At 40.6% G+C, this 19,347-nt stretch overlaps 1 protein-coding gene across 1 annotated transcript; it reads right to left on the reverse strand.

Moving 5' to 3' along the window:
• Positions 1 to 321: 321 nt before the first annotated feature.
• gldc (glycine dehydrogenase (decarboxylating)) lies at positions 322 to 18,434 on the reverse strand. Its single transcript, XM_010771387.1, has 25 exons — positions 17,724 to 18,434; positions 17,471 to 17,549; positions 15,038 to 15,173; positions 14,506 to 14,670; positions 14,317 to 14,394; positions 13,970 to 14,117; positions 13,492 to 13,688; positions 13,272 to 13,368; positions 12,985 to 13,090; positions 12,568 to 12,707; positions 12,073 to 12,153; positions 11,849 to 11,946; positions 11,048 to 11,132; positions 10,913 to 10,954; positions 10,570 to 10,712; positions 9,212 to 9,287; positions 6,843 to 6,968; positions 6,259 to 6,408; positions 5,440 to 5,552; positions 5,064 to 5,205; positions 4,366 to 4,477; positions 4,168 to 4,263; positions 3,563 to 3,735; positions 3,395 to 3,475; positions 322 to 1,323 (listed from the first exon to the last, which is right to left on the reverse strand). The coding sequence occupies exons 1-25, from the start codon at positions 18,009 to 18,011 to the stop codon at positions 1,183 to 1,185; spliced, it is 3,093 nt and encodes a 1,030-aa protein (XP_010769689.1). The 5' UTR covers positions 18,012 to 18,434; the 3' UTR covers positions 322 to 1,182.
• Between the last annotated feature and the right edge of the window lie 913 nt (positions 18,435 to 19,347).

Raw genomic sequence — 19,347 nt, forward strand, 5'->3', positions numbered from 1 at the left:
AATTAGGTTCTCGTTATCCGTGTTTTGATTCAGACAACACAAACGGGAAAACGGCTTTTCCGTTTTTTCGTTTTAAATCAACAACGAAAAAGGCTGGTATTTTCGGTTTTTGGCTTAAACGAAAAAACAAACTGACAAAAAGTACACGGACCGAAGTGCTTTGATTTGTAGGAACTTTCGACATTTTGAGATGCAGTTTATCAGGAGTGTTCCACAAATCACCACTGGGTGGTAGTGTTGACTAAAACGAGAATATAAATCAGGTTTCTTCATTGTCGTTTTGCTGTATTTAATCCTACCAGTCTTCAAACAAAACATGTAAACAATTAGACAATGTTTATTACACCTTTTTTTCTACAGACAAAACATTTTAGATTAGAAAAAATTCAATTAAAAATTACCACTATCCATCTACTTGGTCAACAAAATATCACAATACACATTAAAACCTTTTCATACAACAGATGCATATTAACAAAAGACTACAATAAACTACCTCCTATGTTTAACCATAGTATTTGAAAAAAGGGAAAGTCAAAGCAGCTATTTTACAAAACAGAATTGAGGCACCAAGGGCGTTTCTTATATATAGTCTAGAATAAGTAGGAGTCTAGAAATGATCTGTAATTAACTTACAATACAGTAATTCAGAAGTGTGTTACAGAGCGGCTTGGTGTCCAAGGGTGCACATATTTTGCGACTCGGAAAAGCGTAAATTGCAACTTTGGTCCATTGGAAGAGTTCGAGTAGGGGGGAACCCTCTGTAAAAGGGGTTGAGATCAGAAAAGAAGCCAGATCCCAACGTCTATCTCACAGACTTTAACACTTATTTGTGATAAGCGGTATGCTTTTTCATTGTGAAATCCACAAGGGATATAGAGCGGTCTTACAGAATTTTCAGACACTTTTTGCTCTGCTTTAGTTGATTAACCTCAATTTATAGGGCAGTAATGTAAAGAGAGGACCAGGAAAATACTGAAATATTCAAATGTACAAACTTTGAAGCAAGCAAGAGCAGCACCATCCAGTTTTTTGTCCAATTGAGAACCTGACAGTTTTGATTGGTTTTTGCCTGATTTCCTGGAACATACTATATTAATATACAGCCTATTGTTGAGCCGTTATACCTTCCAGTGTTAAAGTCTGTGAGGTGTGAGAGCTCCAGCCGGACGTTGGGAGCATCTATGAAGAGGCTCTCTTCTCCTCGTACGGGGACTCGTAGGCCTCCATGGGGGGGCAGGTGCACACGAGGTGCTGGTCCCCGTAGATGTCGTCAATCCTGGAGATGCTCGGCCAGAATTTGGTCTCTGGCCTAATGAAGGGCTGAAAAGGGAGAAGGGAAGGTTTATTGTGAGAACAATTATAATTTAATGGGGCTTAATAAGGGATGCCGATACTACTAAGTGATTCACTTCAAGTCATTTAAAAATAGATACATTAATTCAATTGAAATAAAAAAAATAAAGAGTAAATCAATCTAACTAAATGGTTGTGAAGGTGGGCTGTGAAATAAAAAAGAAATGTCTTAATCTGTGCCGACAAAGGTTTCTCTTTACCCATATTATTTAATGAATACATATGGGTGGTTTAATGTTTGTTCAAAGAAAAAATTAAAAAGTTCAGAACAATACCTGAATAAACCTTTAAAGAGCAACTTGCAGGTTTTTTTTTTTTTACTACATTGACGCTTAACCTTGCCTGAAAATTTCCATTAAAAAAAGTTAATGCAGAATTTGATATGTTTTACAAGACATAAGGGCAGAAATTCAGAGGGAAAGGAGCAGTTTTGAGCTCTGCTACTAAAAACTGCTTTTTTTTAACGTCATACGTCAAACGCGTCATATTACGTCACATGGGGGAGCAACTTTCTCGGACTCCTTCTCTGCCCAATCCACGGTAGTAGTTTGTAGTTGGTTTGAGCGGTTGTGATTTAGTGAGCTGGTATTTTTTCGGTCATTTTACATTGCATTTCACCATTTGTAATCATGGTGCAGTATTGTGTTTGTGCAGGTTGCACAAATACCAGCCTGTCAGGACATCGAGTCCACAGTAAAAAGGACCGGAGCTAGCGTTCGTTCCTGGGTGCGTTGTGCATCCACCTCCCTGCAGCACATACTCTCCACAGCTTTATCAGGAAACCGTATTACATCTCTCTCCCCCCCCCTTCGCTGCTCTCTCTCTCTCTCCCCTCCGGAACACGGCACCGTAAGACGTAGTGTGGAGTTGCATTAGGTAACGCTGTGGTGGCTGTACTGCTCCAGCCGTCTCCCTTTGTGTTTGTTTGTTTCCCCCTGTTTGTGTTGTTTGTGTGTGCGTGGTGGCTGTCACTCCTGGCTCCCGGCTCAACCTCCACTCACCTGCTGCAATCAGCTGTGCACCCTCCCCGACTACACACCTGCTTTCCATCAAGCCATTTACAACGGCATATCAACGGAGGCTCCACAACCTTTCTTCGCCAGATCGTCAAGTATCAGCCGTATCTCGCGTCTCCCCTCCGGTACACAGCACCGTAAGACGTAGTGTGGAGTTGCATTAGGTAACGCGAGATACGGCTGATACTTGCGCATTAGTTTCTGTTATGGATCAGTATCAACAGTCCTGCCAGTAACGTTACTATATTAGCAATGCTACTTTAGTTATAGCCTGATATATGATAGCTAACTTCACAATGTTGTGATGTGACTGACGTTAGCTAACATTAACTGTAGCTAACGCCGGTCACTCACCAAGACAGCTGCTCTGTTCTCCACTGGTTCTCCACACACCAAAGCTCCATTTCTCTCCGATGGCCGTTATCTTTTTAATCCTTGGCTGCTCCTGGCCTCTTGGACGCATAGCAGGCTCATAATTATAATCATATGCATTCGAATATATATTTTCAACCTCTTCTGTGTCAAAACTAGCATTGTGATCCATGTTTATTCATACGTTAGACCGGCCGCTCTCCTCCATGTTACGTCACACGCGGGAGGTCACGTGCCGAGGCTTTTTTTTAATGCGGAAGTAAACATTTCTTACAAAAACGACGCCAGATGTCACTGTAGTGTATATTTCTGTATATTTTTTCGAAAATCTAGTTTATTCATCATTTTCCTACACATTTATTCACTGGTGTCTCTAACCTGCAAGTTGCTCTTTAAGTTGGAAAATAATTCAACTACTTAAACTAGTTTCAATCAAATATTTGTACACTAGATTAAAATGCTGCAGCTTTTGGAGGCTGTTAACAGAATAAAACAACCTATAGATGAAGAAAAAAATACATTTTCCTCTAGGTTTTAAAGCTATTGTTATATACAATGCTGGCCACTAGAGGTCGACACAGTCAACAAATTATCGTCAGCACTTAAGAAAGTTGAGTGTGTAATGAAGCTGCAGGAATGAGCGCACTCACCAAGGGGAAGGCAGCGTGCTCCCTGGTGTAGGGTCTGTCCCAGTTGGAGGATGAGATGCAGGCCAGAGAGTGAGGGGCCATCTGCAAACACAGAGAGCTTTCTGTCAGCTGATGGAAGGACTCTTTCACCTCAAACTAAAGAGACAAATGAAGGCTACCACAGTGTACCTTGAGCGGGTTGATGCGGGAGTCCATCCTTCCCTCCTCGATGTCTGCGATCTCCTGTCGGATACCGAGCAGCGCGTCACAGTACCGGTCCATCTCAGCCTTGTCCTCTGACTCCGTGGGCTCGATCATCAGGGTCCCAGACACTGGCCAGGACATGGTGGGCGCATGGAAACCTGAACGAAATAAAACCACATTCATGAAAATTCTCATGTACAATTCAAAAGGTTGCTAAACATGCATCTCAGTATTATAAAGTATAATTGAACTGTGCCTGTGGCTATGTATGTTTATGTACAATTATGTTTTGGTTCGGCCTTATGATGGCTAAAATTGGATGACCATTTTAGTTTTCACTTCATATAGCATTGTAAATTGCTATGAAATGATGAGCTGTTTTGTTTTATGTATGTTTGACAGTGTGTGTGAGGACCCCAAGAAGAATAGCCAATGCTCATGCTAGTGCTAATGGGGATCCTAATAAAGAACCAGCTTCTCTTGGTTTTAATAAATCAAAGAAAGTGTATGATCCTGTTTATTCAAAGGCAAGAAAAAAGTGCTTCTACATAATTACATTTTAATTAAGGACTGTATATAATTCAGCCTACCATAATCTTGCAGCCTCTTGGCCACGTCAACAGCTTCAATGTTGGCCGTCTTCTTGAATGGCCTCACATCTAGAATGAACTCGTGGGCTACAAAACCTGTTCAAACCCAAGAAGGAACATTTTAAAGTGACATAAGATTTGTTTTTCTTTGAAAATGTATTTGCAGTGATTAGGTGAACATGCTTCTCCCAGTAGTACCTTTGCTGCCTCTGAAGAGGATCTTATAGTGTTCTTCCAGCCTCTTGGCCATGTAGTTGGCGTTGAGGATGGCCACCTCTGAAGCATGAACCAGTCCTTTGGATCCCATCATCTAAACACAGAACGCAGGAGTGCTGTTTAGTGTTTGTTCACATGAAGAGTTTGATTTAAAACTATAATATTTGGTTAAAAAGAACACAATGGTGCTCTAGGAGGGGTTACTTTGGTTGGTTATTGGCTAATGGTTACACAAGCCAAAACAATCGTTATGACATCATAAAGTGGCCAAAATCTGATCAGCTCATTTTCAGACAGGTTTTTATATAAATGGATCAGGACAAAAAGAGAGGTCTTTGTTCCTGAAACTTTCAGAATCTCTTTACACAGAGGGGACACATGTTTATATAAAAGACTATTAAATATTAAACTATTTACATATAAATAACTGTGCGTTTGGTTTAAGCTTTTGCCAAACGAGGTCAGATGATGCTGCTCAGACTGTCGCCTCGAGGAAAATATCTCCAGCTTTCCAATTTGTTCTTGCATCCAAATATTTCTCCGCCCCCCTCTGTCAGTGTTCTTTAGCTTCATTTTTTGTATACTTCATGTCTCGTGTCCTTCTTGCTTGCTGTGATCAAACTTTGTGAAACATTTTGAGTTGTTTTGTCAAGATGGCATTTCTGGTTTCATTAGCTGACCTTGATGTAGGCCCAGGAGATGGGCAGGATGGCGCTGGAGCCCCAGGGCGCGGCGCTGATGGTGCCCAGCGAGCTCTCGTTGTTCGTTGAGTACATGGGAACCACCGGGTGGCTCGGGAGGAAGGGGGCAAGGTGGGACTTTCTGATAGAGAGGAGATGCATTTAATTAGAACAGACTGTAACAAATAAAATGTGATCAAAGCCTCTCATTGCTTTCACAGAATAAAACATGCAGGTTTGGGCACAAACACTGAACTGGTAGACAGTACATTTAGCACCCTAGAATAAATGTAAGAACATTATTATACACGCAAATCAATGTATTATTTTCCACTTTATCCAGTAAATCTGGATTATAATCTAAATTCAGACTCACACTCCAATTGGCCCCATGCCAGGTCCTCCTCCACCATGAGGGATGCAGAAGGTCTTGTGGAGGTTAAGATGAGACACGTCAGAGCCATAGTCTCCAGGACGACACAGGCCCACCTGGGAAACAGAGCGTGGAAGGAAGATTAACTGTGTGCAATATGGCCAAGAAATTCTTCCATAATGGTTACAGTTTCCACTTTCAAGTCAAATGACTGAATAGAAGAACAACACAAATGCTACTTTTACTACCAACCTTTGGCTAATTTTAAGTTGACATTTAGACTGATAATGAGGATGGTGGATATGTAAAAAAATGTCTTAACTCAACTTTATTGACCGATACTATAGTATGCACCTTAAATCCTATCTCTTATGGAAACATTAGTTGACAACAGATAATAATATAAATAACTATTTAAACTAATTTAGGGCTTACGTTTAACTTTTTTTTATCTTACCCGAAATGTATTTTTGATTATGTTGATCATAATTCACTAAGCACAAAGAAGGTCAAATAAAAACGTTATCTTGCTATCTTAGATTTATCCTCATTTGATCTGAAAAAAAAGACCAGTAAGAATAAGTAAGTGTGCATTACATAATTCAAAGGGGGCAGGTCTGCATGTCTGTCAGTGATTGGTTGAGGTGATATTAGCTTGAAAACCATAATCTGCATAGTATAGAGTCCAAAGGTTATCTATTTACAGCATGATAACAGATTCTATTCTATTCGCCTTTAGTTTTCACTAGTAATAGTTCACTTTCTACGAAATGTAGACTCCAAAGAACAAACTAAAATATATTTTCATATTTCCTCTCTCACCTGGGCGTTCATGTTGGCACCATCCAGGTACACCTGGCCTCCGTTATTGTGAATAAGATCACATACGTCGCTGATCTTCTCCTCAAACACACCAAAGGTGGAAGGGTAGGTGATCATCATGGCGGCCAGATTCGCCTTGTGTTTATCCACCTGGAAGAGAGGACAGGGGAAACATCGTTGGTACTTATATTATAGTGTTGACCCGTATCAATATCTCCTGGTGGTTTATTATTTTTGCTTTAATTCAAACAGCCATGGTGATGTATAAACTATTTTTGCTATCCACAGAGTGAGTGAGCACTCCAATGCAGGATTGCAAAACCATAACTTGACTAGTTAGTGTGACAGTTGACCCATATTGAGTTACAAAAAAAAAAGTATTCATATACCTACCTGTAAAAAGGTATTTCATCAATTTAGCACTACACTATTAATGCAAAGTTGGGCGACTCATAAACATCACTTTTATTTTCTGTCATAGACATTTACAAACGGTGCCTCGCAAACTTGTCTTAAACTTTCTGTAATTAAAAGCCTCAACATGTTTTGATGAGATGTCACCAATGCAAACAGTCGGCTCTCACCAGAGCTGTGAGGTGTGCCATGTCGATGTTTCCGTCTCTGTCCACCTCCACCACCTGGACTTTCATGCCAGCCATCTGAGCGCTCGCTGGGTTGGTGCCGTGGGCGGACTTGGGGATCAGACACACCTGGACGTGAAAAAAAAAAAAATTCATTTAGCAAGACATAAAGTTGGGACACATTTGCAGCCTGAATGCGTATGCGTTTATCAGTGTATGTAAAAATAGATTTTTGATAAGTGATATTCAGGCTATGATTGCAGGATGACTCTTCAAGATCAACTAGCAGCAGATAACATCATTCTTATATTAAGACTACAAGAGAGGAACAGTATTATAATGTATCTCATTAAGCGTGAATCAGATTAAGCCAAAGTATTTACAGGAAATAAATACATATTTTGTTGTAATACTGTAAAATGAATATTAAAATGATAATTTCTTTGTACAAAAAGAGCAGGACTATTCATGGTTAAGGCTCTGTGGGAAATGTTGCAACGCTTGAATTAGCCAACACCCACCACTGACACTTATGTGTAAACTGACAGAAGGTCAGTAATTGATTTGTATCCCTTATTATGGCGACACTTCTGGAAACTGGGGCACTTAGACCTTTGGGTTTGATAACATTGACAAATGAGTGACTGGGAACACAAGGCCGAGCATGTCACCCCAGTGTGTTGCAGTTCCCAAAGTCTTAAAACCTCCAAATATGGCATCTTGAGAGCAACTAGCCAGTGGGATCACAGCGTTTTCTGCCCCTTTGTTTGCTCAAACGGTTGTTACTTTGGACCTTGACAAGGGATCAGGCCACTATCTAAGATGTACTCACGAGGGAGCAGTTAAAAAACAAAGGCCAATTTACAGTGAAGAAAATATACTTCAGTCAGCCAGTCTTTAATCTGAGGAGTGTGTCTTATCTCTCCTTGTCCTCCAGATCCTGCCAATCAGAAAGTCTGGATACTGGAGGAATTTCTGAATACTTTAAACATGTTAATCTGTGGTGTCAAAGGGACATGTCGTAACATGGGAACAATACCACTGTCGGGGACTTTGATAGGGCTTACAACCTGTGGCTCATGTACTTTTGCTCTTTATTAACCTCAGTCAGCATGATCAAAGGAACCACTGGTGATAAATCAATCTGAGGTATCAGCGCTCTAACTACGGTCATAATGAAGGATCATTCATGTAAGAATAGCAATGACATAATTGCTTTAGAAGTACTTAAATCTTCTGCTTTTTAGTGTTATTTGGAATAAAAAGTTTGCATGCAAATTGAGGCTTAAAGGTAGGGTAGGTAAGAATGGAGAAACCAGCTCGAGTGCACTAGAATTTGAAAGTATGCAGCCGAAAATAATGCCCCTTCCTTCAGACCCCTTCCTTCAGACTTCCTTACAGAGCCCCTCCTCCAACACACACGAACGCGCACATGACCAATGAGGGCACGAGATAAGTTTGTGCACAGATGGAAGGCTGACAGGCAGGTAGGCCATCCAGTTATTTTAGCCTGGCCGGCTAAAATGATTGGTCGTGCTTTTTACAGTGCTACGGCTTCCACAGATGACATTTTTTTATGTATTTATTGTCAAAGCATTTAATGTATTCATTGCTATCGGGATGTAAGAGCATTCCATGGAATATAACAAAAAGTGTTTCCGAAGTGAATTACCTACACCACCTTTAATAGAATGTTCCTGTCCCTTCGAGTTTAATGATCAGGCTGATATCACTAATTTATTTGCATTAACATTGAAGCTACAGCCAGCAGAGGGTTAGCTTATCTTAGCATAAAGTCTAACCACCCGGTCCAAAGGTAACAAACTGCCTACCAGTATCTTTACAGTTTATCTGCCTAATTAACTATTTATTAATAATTTGTTTAATCTTAATGATAAACTAAGATAACCGGCTGCTTGCTTTAGTTTGCTCAAGCTTTGAAAGACGATAAATTTGAGTATTTACCTACATTTGCAAGCATATACCTAACTACTTATTTGTCTTTATTTTTAACTAGTATAACTAATGTGTCATTTTCTTATTCTGTATTATTGCAAGCCTTTGTTTTGCTGTAACAATGTACATTTCCCCGCTGTCCGACTAATAATAATAATTTCTAGGTAGATAGATATTTTGTAAATTGCTGCGGGATGCTGAATATGGCTTAGCTTGTAATGTTAATGTGTATCAATTCCTTGTAGTGCAGATCATCTGGACATTGAAGCTTAATTAAATCAATCAATTTTGTTAGAAGGTAGCAGAATTATATAAAAGCCTCCAGTGCTAATATATCCTAATTAACCTACGCACAACACTTATTTATTCTGACAGTTTTATAGTATGAGTGCAGTCCACTCAGGCAGCACACTTACACTTCTTGAACGCTCCCCCTTTGAGTTCAGGTAGGCTTTTATGGCAGCCAGGCCAGCATATTCTCCCTGAGCCCCACTGGAAGACAAGGAAACACACCATGGTTATGTACTACACACCTTCACATACACGCACAGTTCAAAGAGCAGTCTACAGACATTACCAAAAGGGGAGAAACAGATGGGATGTAAAGCTGTTTGATAATTCTGCAGGCCAATGTAGCATGGTGTGTCATTCATAAACCCTCTTCTGCTGATAAAGTGCTGATAGCATTTGACTACTGGATACTGACTAAAGTCTGAAACCAGCTCCCAAGTCTTAGATACAGAGGTTAACTCAAGGTTTCTCTATTCCAATAAGATCTCATTTTCACTTTCCTGCCCTCAGGGAGACTTTCGGTAAATGTTATATCAGTCTTTGTCAAGTAATGGATGTAGAAATATTTGAAAAATTGCAACTATTGTGTAAATTATGCATTCAAATACTATAACCCATAGTTATAAGTCCCAAGACTTGTTACACTACAAAATACAGTCTGATAGAGTAATTCTCATCACTTCAGGGGTTATATTTTAATGGAAGGGTAAAATGTACACTTTTAACAGGAAATGCCTTAAATGTGTTAAAGGGATAAGTGTGGTTCACTAAGGTCCATGGTAGGTGTATTATCTTAAGTAGATGACGCACAGCACAGCCCCCATTAAAAGAACCAGACAAGAGTATGGGCACGGTAGCAAAGCAAAGTACTTATTTTAGCCACCTTAAGAGAACCCTAAACCTACGGGGAACTAAGGCTGGTATAATCAATGTATGCTCTCACCAAGACAACCAACTTTTGCATGATTTTCATGATTCTTAACCAAGCGTTTATACACCAAAGTCCCACAATAAAAACAAAACAACAAATACTGTGTCATCTGTTGTAAACATGTGCCTTGCCAATGGAGTCTGGTGGCTTAAAAGAGAGCACATGGATTATAACAGCGTCAGTTCCCCGTAGGAAAGGGCTGTCCAAAGGAAAGGTTGATCAGTGAAAACATTCTTAATCGAGCCAATTAAACCGATACTGATTTATTAAGTGGCAATAATACATTTTAATGCTGCCCCTTTCCATCCGACCAACATCTACTGTAGATCATACACTGAAGTGGGGTTTTATTAGGTACTTGACTATTAAAGTCAAAATATCTGAACCATCCCTTTAAATTATGTAGCTTAAAGGTTTCTTGAGAACTGCCCGTTCACTTTTGTAAGCTACAAGCAGAGACACTAATAGACATCAGGGACTAATGCTTGATGAGTTGGTGTTGTTGATACTTGTATTTGCATAGTTGTGCTGCAAATGTTTGGTCATACATACCTGTTTGGCTGGAAGGAGATGTTGTCGTATCCTGTCACCTCACAGAGGTCCCTCTCCAGCTGTTTGAAGAGCTTCTGATAGCCTTCAGCCTGATCCAGAGGCACGAAGGGGTGGAGGTTGGCAAACTCCCTCCAGGTGATGGGCTAAAGAAGAGAGGACAGCAGTGAGCGGGGGGCACGCCCTTCCTAAAACAACTTTATGATAAGCCTAAAGGAGGAAGGCCATGAGCATTGACTTTGGGAAACACCAAATAGGGTGACCATGGGATCAGACTTTCCTGACAAACTACCTCCTGTTAGTTTTTAAGATATCTACGTGACATTATGTGACTTCTATAACTCACCATGAGCTCTGAAGAGCTGTTGAGCTTCATGGTGCAGGACCCCTGAAGAATAAAAACAACATTAAACACCACATCACTTTATAATATACATGTATGTAAAACTGAATATTTTGTCTGACATCAGGCGGTACTAACCAGTGGGATCATACTGTGCACCAGGGAGATGTCCTTGTTCTCCAGACGCTTCATGTATCTCACAATGTTGGTCTCAGAGTGATAACTGTGGACAAGATTAAACAGAAGGAGAATTAACTGAGAACATTTTACTTCCAACAGTTGGCATGTCACTTAATACTTGCAAAATTGACAGAAGTAACCTGCAAGGAAAGTGCATTAATAGGAAGTTTGACTAGCTTTATTCAAGGATGTTAGTCATTATGTAAATGACTTAAAACATTAGGAACTGTTACCAGTCTGCATGTCTGTATTTATTGCACTAATAAAGATAGTATGCCCACTTTAAGCAGCCCAGAGAGATGCCCTTGTTGCCACAAAAACTTGTATTGCTAAAAACCCATTTCTACTACAGATTGAATTTGCTTAAAAACACACATGTTTTCTTCAAATATTCAATTATCTTGAAGGATTTGGCATAAAGACTTAGACCTTCTGCATGTTTATTACAGGCAGTAGGGGCTTATTACATAACTTTTGTTTGAAAATGTAAATGTTTTTACTATAACATATACTTGTTTTAGTATGCAACAAGTACAGGAGGTTGTCATTAATGCGATAAGTATGAAAAGAGCTCTATATTTCTGTCTGTTATCTAATGTGGTGATTTGGTGTAGAGTGCAGCTGTGTTCGAAGCAGACAATCAAATGGAAATGATGATTATGAGCCCAGCAGGTCATAAAGACATAAATGCAGTTTGTTATCATTGACATAGTGTTATATTATGTGCTATGGGGTTTCAATTTAACCGAGAATACCAACCTGTTAAAGACCTGGTGCGTCAGATACTTGCTCGTTCTCTTGAAAGGACTTCCCAAGATCCCCTTCACCCGCTCACCCATCTTCTCAGCAATCAGCTCCTGAAAGATTGAAGCAGGTGGTTTTAAATGTTAAAGCTATAAACAGCAATCCCTATTCAACCTCAAGCAAGAACTCATTGAACTGTAGGCAAAACTATTAAAGATAAAAATAAGTGGATAACATACAGCTGAAGATTCACAGCCAAAGACCCAGAGCAAGTCGTCCAAGTCCCTCTCAGTCACCGTCTCATCCAGAGAGACACCCACCTGTTAAAGAGAAACATTTTAACAGCATGCTTACATTTAAATCAACCACTGCCTAAAGTCTTATGATATATTTTAAATAGATTAGGTCATTGTGGGAAAGTGGATTATAAACATTGAGTTTTACCAACTTTTCACAAAAAATAAATGTTTTCTATGTTGTTAAAGAGGTTCCTGGTTTTGCCAGCTGTTTTTTTCTTTTTGTGTATGAGCTTGTTGCAGGTATGGATGTTGTTGTTGGTTTTTTTCTCTTTTGGTTGTATCATCACTTTTTGGGGGAGGTTTCATGTAGTTGTATTAATTTGTGGCGCTGCACTTCGGTGCTACAGCTACTGCAAAACATTGTTTATAAATACTATCCAAAAAAAATGTCCACCCAGTAAAAAACAGTGCACACGGTTTCAAGGTTGTTCTCACCACTCCATCAGTAAAGACTCTCAGGTTTATCTCCCTCTGCGCAGCTCTCTCAAAGACGTCTTTGGCTGCAACACTGCAGGTAATCTTTAGAGTGTCGAAGAACATTTCGCTGTGCAGCCGGTGTCCCGCTCTCTTCAGACCTGAAACAAAGGGTGAGGGTAAACAGTTACACATGTGCATTTTTTGGATGCATAAATACCAGGATAAATGTGTGTTTATCCATTATTTATATGTTCCTTATTATTGGTCTATCATTGTATAATGTATCCACCAAGTGTCTGATCTGTGAAAATGATGCACCTCGCCACAAATTAATAACTTACAGTTACAAGGATGGCACTATACTTTCGGTATGAAATTATCCTGGTGCTTCATCAATAAAAGCTTGATTTGAATCACAACAAATATATAATGTACCTTCAGCTAGGATCAGAGCAGCGTTGTGTGTCCTCTCAGCAATGTGTTTGAGTCCCTGAGGACCGTGATACACTGCGAACATCGCAGCCATGTTGGCCAGCAGAGCCTAAAGTCACAGGTTAAACGACAGGGATGAAAATGTTATTTCAAAGAAAAAAGCACAAAGTTTCAAATAAAGCAAAACCCACAGTATCCCATAATGTCTGTTCCAAAACACTTATTACTCACTTTTTTTTAATCTTTATGTTCAATAATAAGAGCAAGTCCAAATGTGAGTGTGGTCCTACCTGTGCAGTGCAGATGTTGCTGGTTGCTTTGTCTCTGCGAATGTGCTGCTCTCTGGTCTGCAAAGCAAGCCGGTACACCTCTTTACCAGCCGCATCCCTGTCAATTAAATAGGTTTTTTCCCAAAGTAAGATATTAAGGTTCCTCCTCAAGTTTTATTGTCTGGACAATAATCGTCTCACTATAAAATGTGTCTTTTGATGGAAGAGTGTCTTTCCTCACCTAGTGACTCCAACCATTCTGCCGGGCATCATCCGGATCAGGCTGTCTTTAACAGCGAAGAAGGCAGCGTGGGGGCCCCCGTAGCAGAGAGGAACTCCAAACCTCTGGGAGCTTCCAAGTGCAATATCAACACCAAACTCCCCGGGGGGGCGCAGGACGCAGAGGGCCAACAGATCTGTGGCACAGCATGCCAGAGCCTGCACAGGGAGAGGACCAGGTTACAACAGAGTCAATTCATATAGTTTCTACTCAAAAACACTACAGTGTCTTCAGATAAAACGTTAGGCAGTGCTGCTGACAAAATGGAATCTAGGACGTGCAATGTCGTGCATTGCATTACTTCCTTGTTACAGCGACACAGAAAGTTTCTTCGAGTGTATGCTTCTCTTTTGGAATAAAAATAATCACCAACTTGCTGAGTAGCTTGAAATCAGATCCATAATATTTAAAAAAATGTTTGTGGCAAAAGCACTCTTACCCCTCCCTTGTGCGCCCTGTCCACTAGTTCTGTGAAGTCTTCCACCCTGCCATCAGTGTCTGGATACTGGAAGAGCACACCGCTAATATCTTTCCCACTGAAGTCCATTTCATGGGGCAGCTTCAGGACGGTTTTCACCCCGATGTAACTGAAAGATGAAAGTGAAAACTTAGAGGGGTGCTCAGAAATATGCCTATACATAGTGGTAGAACAGGGGGCACCTAAAAAGAGAAAGCTATCTGGAGTAGCCTTTCTGTTTTCATACAAGAATAAATTCATGTTTCCTGTTTACCCAAATGGATTTATTTAAGTAGTGCTCATACATTTTGTTCATGTGTAATACGTACTTGGCTCTGGTCTGCACCACTGCAATGGTCTGTGGATGGCAGCGTGGGTCAATGTAGAAGGTTCTTCTTTTGTTCTGTCTGTTAATATTAAACACAATTTACTCGTCAGATATATACATGTTTATTAATAAAAAATGCATGCATTAGCTGAGCTTCTTGGCAAATAGTTGGTGTTCAGCTTGTTTATACCTGTGGCACAGCTGCATTGCCTCAGCTGCAGCCGTTCCCTCGTCCAACAGGGATGCGTTGGCAACGGGCATGCCTGTGATGTCACAGATCATGGTCTGGTAGTTGAGGAGCGACTCCAGGCGACCTTGAGCAACTTCCGGTTGGTAGGGTGTGTACTGAGTCACCCTTAGGACAAGAGAGGCACAATAAAAACAACAAAGTGAGTCTGGGCACGAAGACAAACGCAGAAAGTTGGTGGTATTCAAGCATCCGAAACGGGAAGATTTTGGAAAAACCTTGAGCAAGGATGGCTGATTTGGATTTGTGCAAAAGAAAATTGTGTTAAGCAGAAAAAAAAATCACATTAGAGATCATGTGATTCACCATGCTTCCTATTATGGCACATTACTCTGCAGGACTCCAATTAGGCTTTAAATGAGTAACCAAACCTTAGGAATACACATTAATAGTTGTCACTAAGTGGAAACAAGCTCCCTGGCCTTTCAAATAGCCATAGTGTTCTGCTAGGAGAGCGTCAAAGATGTTCACTCACCAGCCTGAATTCTCCAGGAGATTCCTCTGGATGGGCGGCGGTACAGAGCAGCTGTAGTAGCCCATGCCGATGTAGGACCTCCATACTTTGTTCTGTGAAGCGATCTTCTGTAGAGTGTCCAGAATCTCATTCTCACCTGTAAAAAATGGAATTTTTCATTTGAATACACTATTTGGCTTTTCATCTCTGATTTATTGGGCAAAATAGGTCAATTTAATTTAAAAAGTGTATTTCCTACTGCTCATTAGATAGCCATAAAAGGACATACCAATATTGGATTACGGTACTTGGGACCCAGGCACATTTCGTCAAATCCACCATATTAAACAAAACCAAACATTCCTTTGTGATTCCTCTTTCTATCTAATATATTATAGGTTTCTAGACATAAAGATGTCAACCTCCAACTAAATATATAGTTTCAATATATCACCAGAAAAGAAACCTAACAATAAAAACATACGAAGAGATAACAATGTGCATTCAAGACATTTTTATCGAGTACACCCATGGTTTCTTTCCCAGTGGCAAGTTATTTATCTTCATTCCCCGGTGCTGTGAGGAAGCTCAGCAAATGCACAACCAGCCTGAGATTCCTCTGGCCTTCCTGGCTGCTTAGCAACTCCAAGGAATGGACAATACCGCCGTCTGAACCGAGAGCCCTAACTACTCCCGTTTTAGGAGGAAAGAAAGACACCTTTGAGTATTTGCTGGTGGTGAGAGGGACTGTAGCCATTATACAAGTCAATATTTACAGCTTCTTCCTAACAATATTGCGCAATCCAAAATAATGATTAACCATTATCTACAGGTTCAGGGGGAGTGTGGATTTTGTGTTTGTGAGTTTCAGTATAGAGGACTGCTTTCCCATGATCCCAGAGTTCTACAGGGCAGCAAAAAAGCCTGCACATCCAGGAGGACTATTGTTGGAGAGAGAATCCTTCTCTGGCTTTGCAAACTGAAGCCCTCCAAAGCTGAACAAGCAGAAAACCAGCTCTGCCTCCACTTTGTTCCTTCAGTACGGCTTGTTGTATTATGAAAGTATTATGTATGAGGTGATATAGAGAGTAGGTGAGGATTTTTAACTTCTGTACTTTCACAACAACAGTTTCTAAATGTGTACTTTTGGTGTAAAGCTGACAAATGATGTCTATTGTCAAATCAATGCGGCAAGTGTATGGATGCAGTCCTGCAAGTGAGTAATGTCAGCATTTATTTGTTGTGGACTATCACACAAAAGGTTACATTAGATAGAATATGTAAAAAGGCAATTTTACATAGCCGGAAAAATGAATAGGCCATGTACAATTGATCAACTGAAACATCTATCTAAAAAATGTGTTTTACAATTAATAATGTAAAGTTGCTTAAAATTGTGTTTGTTTCAAATAAACCGTGATTATAAAGCAAATACATTTAGTTCGGTATAATAAGGGCAGAGTGTGTCTTCCATATTAGTAGTAGTCTCATGTAAACCAATATAAATGGAACAACATTCATTACATAGCACATCAACTTGTTTGTTTTGAATGTGATATATACTGAGAGGTTGATTTCATCCGTAGGCCTACAGACAATCTCTAAATTATTTTTCTATTGCACAACTACACACAATGACAGCGCCAGTTCAGCAAATTAACATAAACCTCCCTCAAAGGAGGAATATATCCCGTTTTGGAAATGCATAATAGTCACGTAGTCATTCATAATGTATTCAGCTTCCACAAAGGCTCTCAACTACCAGAAGCTAATTTGATATGCTACTAGAGCTAATTTACTTTTCATTAAAAATCACTGCTTAACATCTTCAAACGTCCCTTGTGATAGAACCGCCTCGTTCTCAGTTTCTAGCTTGTGTTCTTAAAAAGGGGAAATAACGAAACTCGGTTTACTGGGAAAAGAGTGTGTATCCAGTATGTATTGCATACGAGAAAAATAAATAAATAAAACACATCCAGGCGAATCCTTATGCAAAAGTCACCTTATTTGGAACCCCCTCGGCTGTGATGTAATGTGAACGCTATAACCAGATTGAACTGGACTTGGGACCGGAGCTTCAAGGCTAAAGTTTATACTCCAGTTGCCATCCTATGAGCATCGGCTTCCCAACAGGAGATTGGTGCCGCTCGCCGAGTTTCGCAAAAACAACTCCAAATATGTTCAAAGGAAGACTTAACAGGGACGAGCGCTCCACGGCACACAATAAGTGCAGCCTACATTCCTGCCACTCACTTGGCTTCACCAAACTGCCCGTTTTATGTGGAAAAACCTCCCCATGCAAAACAGATGTAGACACACTGTTTTTACATGCATTTAGATGATATGAAGCATTTTAAAATCGGGTTTGGCACAAATGCGTCGAGGTTTAACCAGCAGCCTTTCACCGTTATGATGACAGAGATACATAATACATTCAAATGAAGGTAAACTTACAGATTGGATCATCCATTTTCATAGTCCGCTTGATTCGGATGGAAGATGGAACTGTGTTTTCGATCAACTGGGTGATCGACTGCGAGAAAAACATGATATAATCAATAAAAACGCGCAAAACATGGCTATGAAAACAGAAGTATATCAATACAATGCACAAAGAAAATGCTTTAGCATTAGAATGTTGTTTTAATGAAAATGAAATCGTGTTTTTGTGCAAGCTTTCGGGATGAATGTGTAGCCCAAATCTTACCTCGAGTCCCAGAGCATCCAGCATTTCTCTCTTCTCCCTCTCACCTGGACCAATATGCCTCTCTGCAAAGTCATCATGCCTGGGTAAGAGTCTCTCGATCTGCCTGGAGGAGACGGCCGCAGAGGTCCTCAGACCCCGGGCTGCTGTCGGGAGGCATGCCCTGCTGTTTGGGACCCTGCACCGAAGTTTCCAAACCACGCGGCTCTTGTCACTCAGATGCCTGCACGGTGCGCTGGGATTCACCGACTTGGCTAAGAAGATCCCCCAGGACTTGGCGCAGCTCTGCATCTTTAAATCACTTCGCAAGGCAAGTGTGCAGAAACTGGTGGAGCCTTTTCTTTCCCCCTATTGAGACGGATGCAAAGCCTGCAGGAGACACTGCCAACTCCCAGTTCAAACTGGAGAGTTTATACCACTGCACAGTTACACAAGAGCGGACCAATCAGAGCGCAGACGCTGCGTGACGCAGTGACGAGCCCCGGTTAAACAGCTGCTAAACTTTCTCACGTGCCCACTGAGCAAGAGAGGAGAAAGTTGTATGACTCCACCAGATATTTCAGGAGAAAGTTGCAATTTCAAAGTCCAAGCTGAGCCTTCGCAGACATTAGTCTTCCTCAAGGTGTGCTCAGTGATAATATGTGAGGGCAAGAGTCTGCAAGTAGGCCTATATGAGAGGAGACCTCCAGAGGGCTTCTTATTTACATAAAACTACCCAAAAATGCATATTGACTGCAAGTAACCAGCTCTGAATTCAGGTTTGACAATTCACAAAGCATCTTGGATTAACCCAGTGTAACCCAGGAGGAAAAATACCTATGACAAAAAAATAATCATAAATTCAAATATTAATGATTTGAAAATAATATTCTACAGTACATAACAGTACAAGTGCGTCTGGGTCTCTGTGTTTCATTCAAGCTCGGCTCTGTGTGTGTGTGGAACGAGCCATTTTGTGTGCGTGCGTGAGCGAGAGAGAGAGAGCGCGCACCGGTACCAGAGATCGTTGTTGTTGCTTCTGGTGCTAGCGAGCTACGCTAACGGATATAAGGAGCTTTTTCAACAACAAGGTGGAAGATTCCTCTCCAGTCAGACTTTAGGCTCAGGTGAACTAGGCTCAGGTGAGCTAAAGGACTCTGAGTCACTGTTCGAAATGGGGGGGAGCCAGGGGGAGCTTGGCTCCCCCGAAGAGGGAGGGAGCTCCCCTGAAGGCCGACTTTGAGATAAATAGGGGGAGCCCAAAATAATCGTGCATATTTGTGTCACACAGATTAGAAATGTTGAGATTCTGTAAATAAAAGTTCTTGAAATAAATAATTGTCATTGTTCATTACAGTTTCTGAATATTTGTTTTATATTTGTGAATATTTCTGGGTGTTGCCATCTGTACGTGGCGGTGCTGCATTCTTTACGCTAATTACGTTGCTATGGTTACGGCATGCGATGCTGGAGCGGTATTTGATATTTTCATACTGATATTTTTTTTAACTCTGGCTTTGTAATAAAAAAATATGGCGAAACGAAAACAGCCAAGCCTCGCAGCTTTTGGATTCACAAGCAAAGAAGCGAAGGAGTCTAAAAATGACAACGTGAACGGAACAACTTTTAGTTGGCCGGCTGTAAGCGG

Source organism: Notothenia coriiceps, unplaced genomic scaffold (genome assembly GCF_000735185.1).
Source record: "Notothenia coriiceps isolate Sejong01 unplaced genomic scaffold, NC01 NC01_scaffold00009959, whole genome shotgun sequence".
Classification (NCBI taxonomy): Eukaryota; Metazoa; Chordata; class Actinopteri; order Perciformes; family Nototheniidae; genus Notothenia; species Notothenia coriiceps.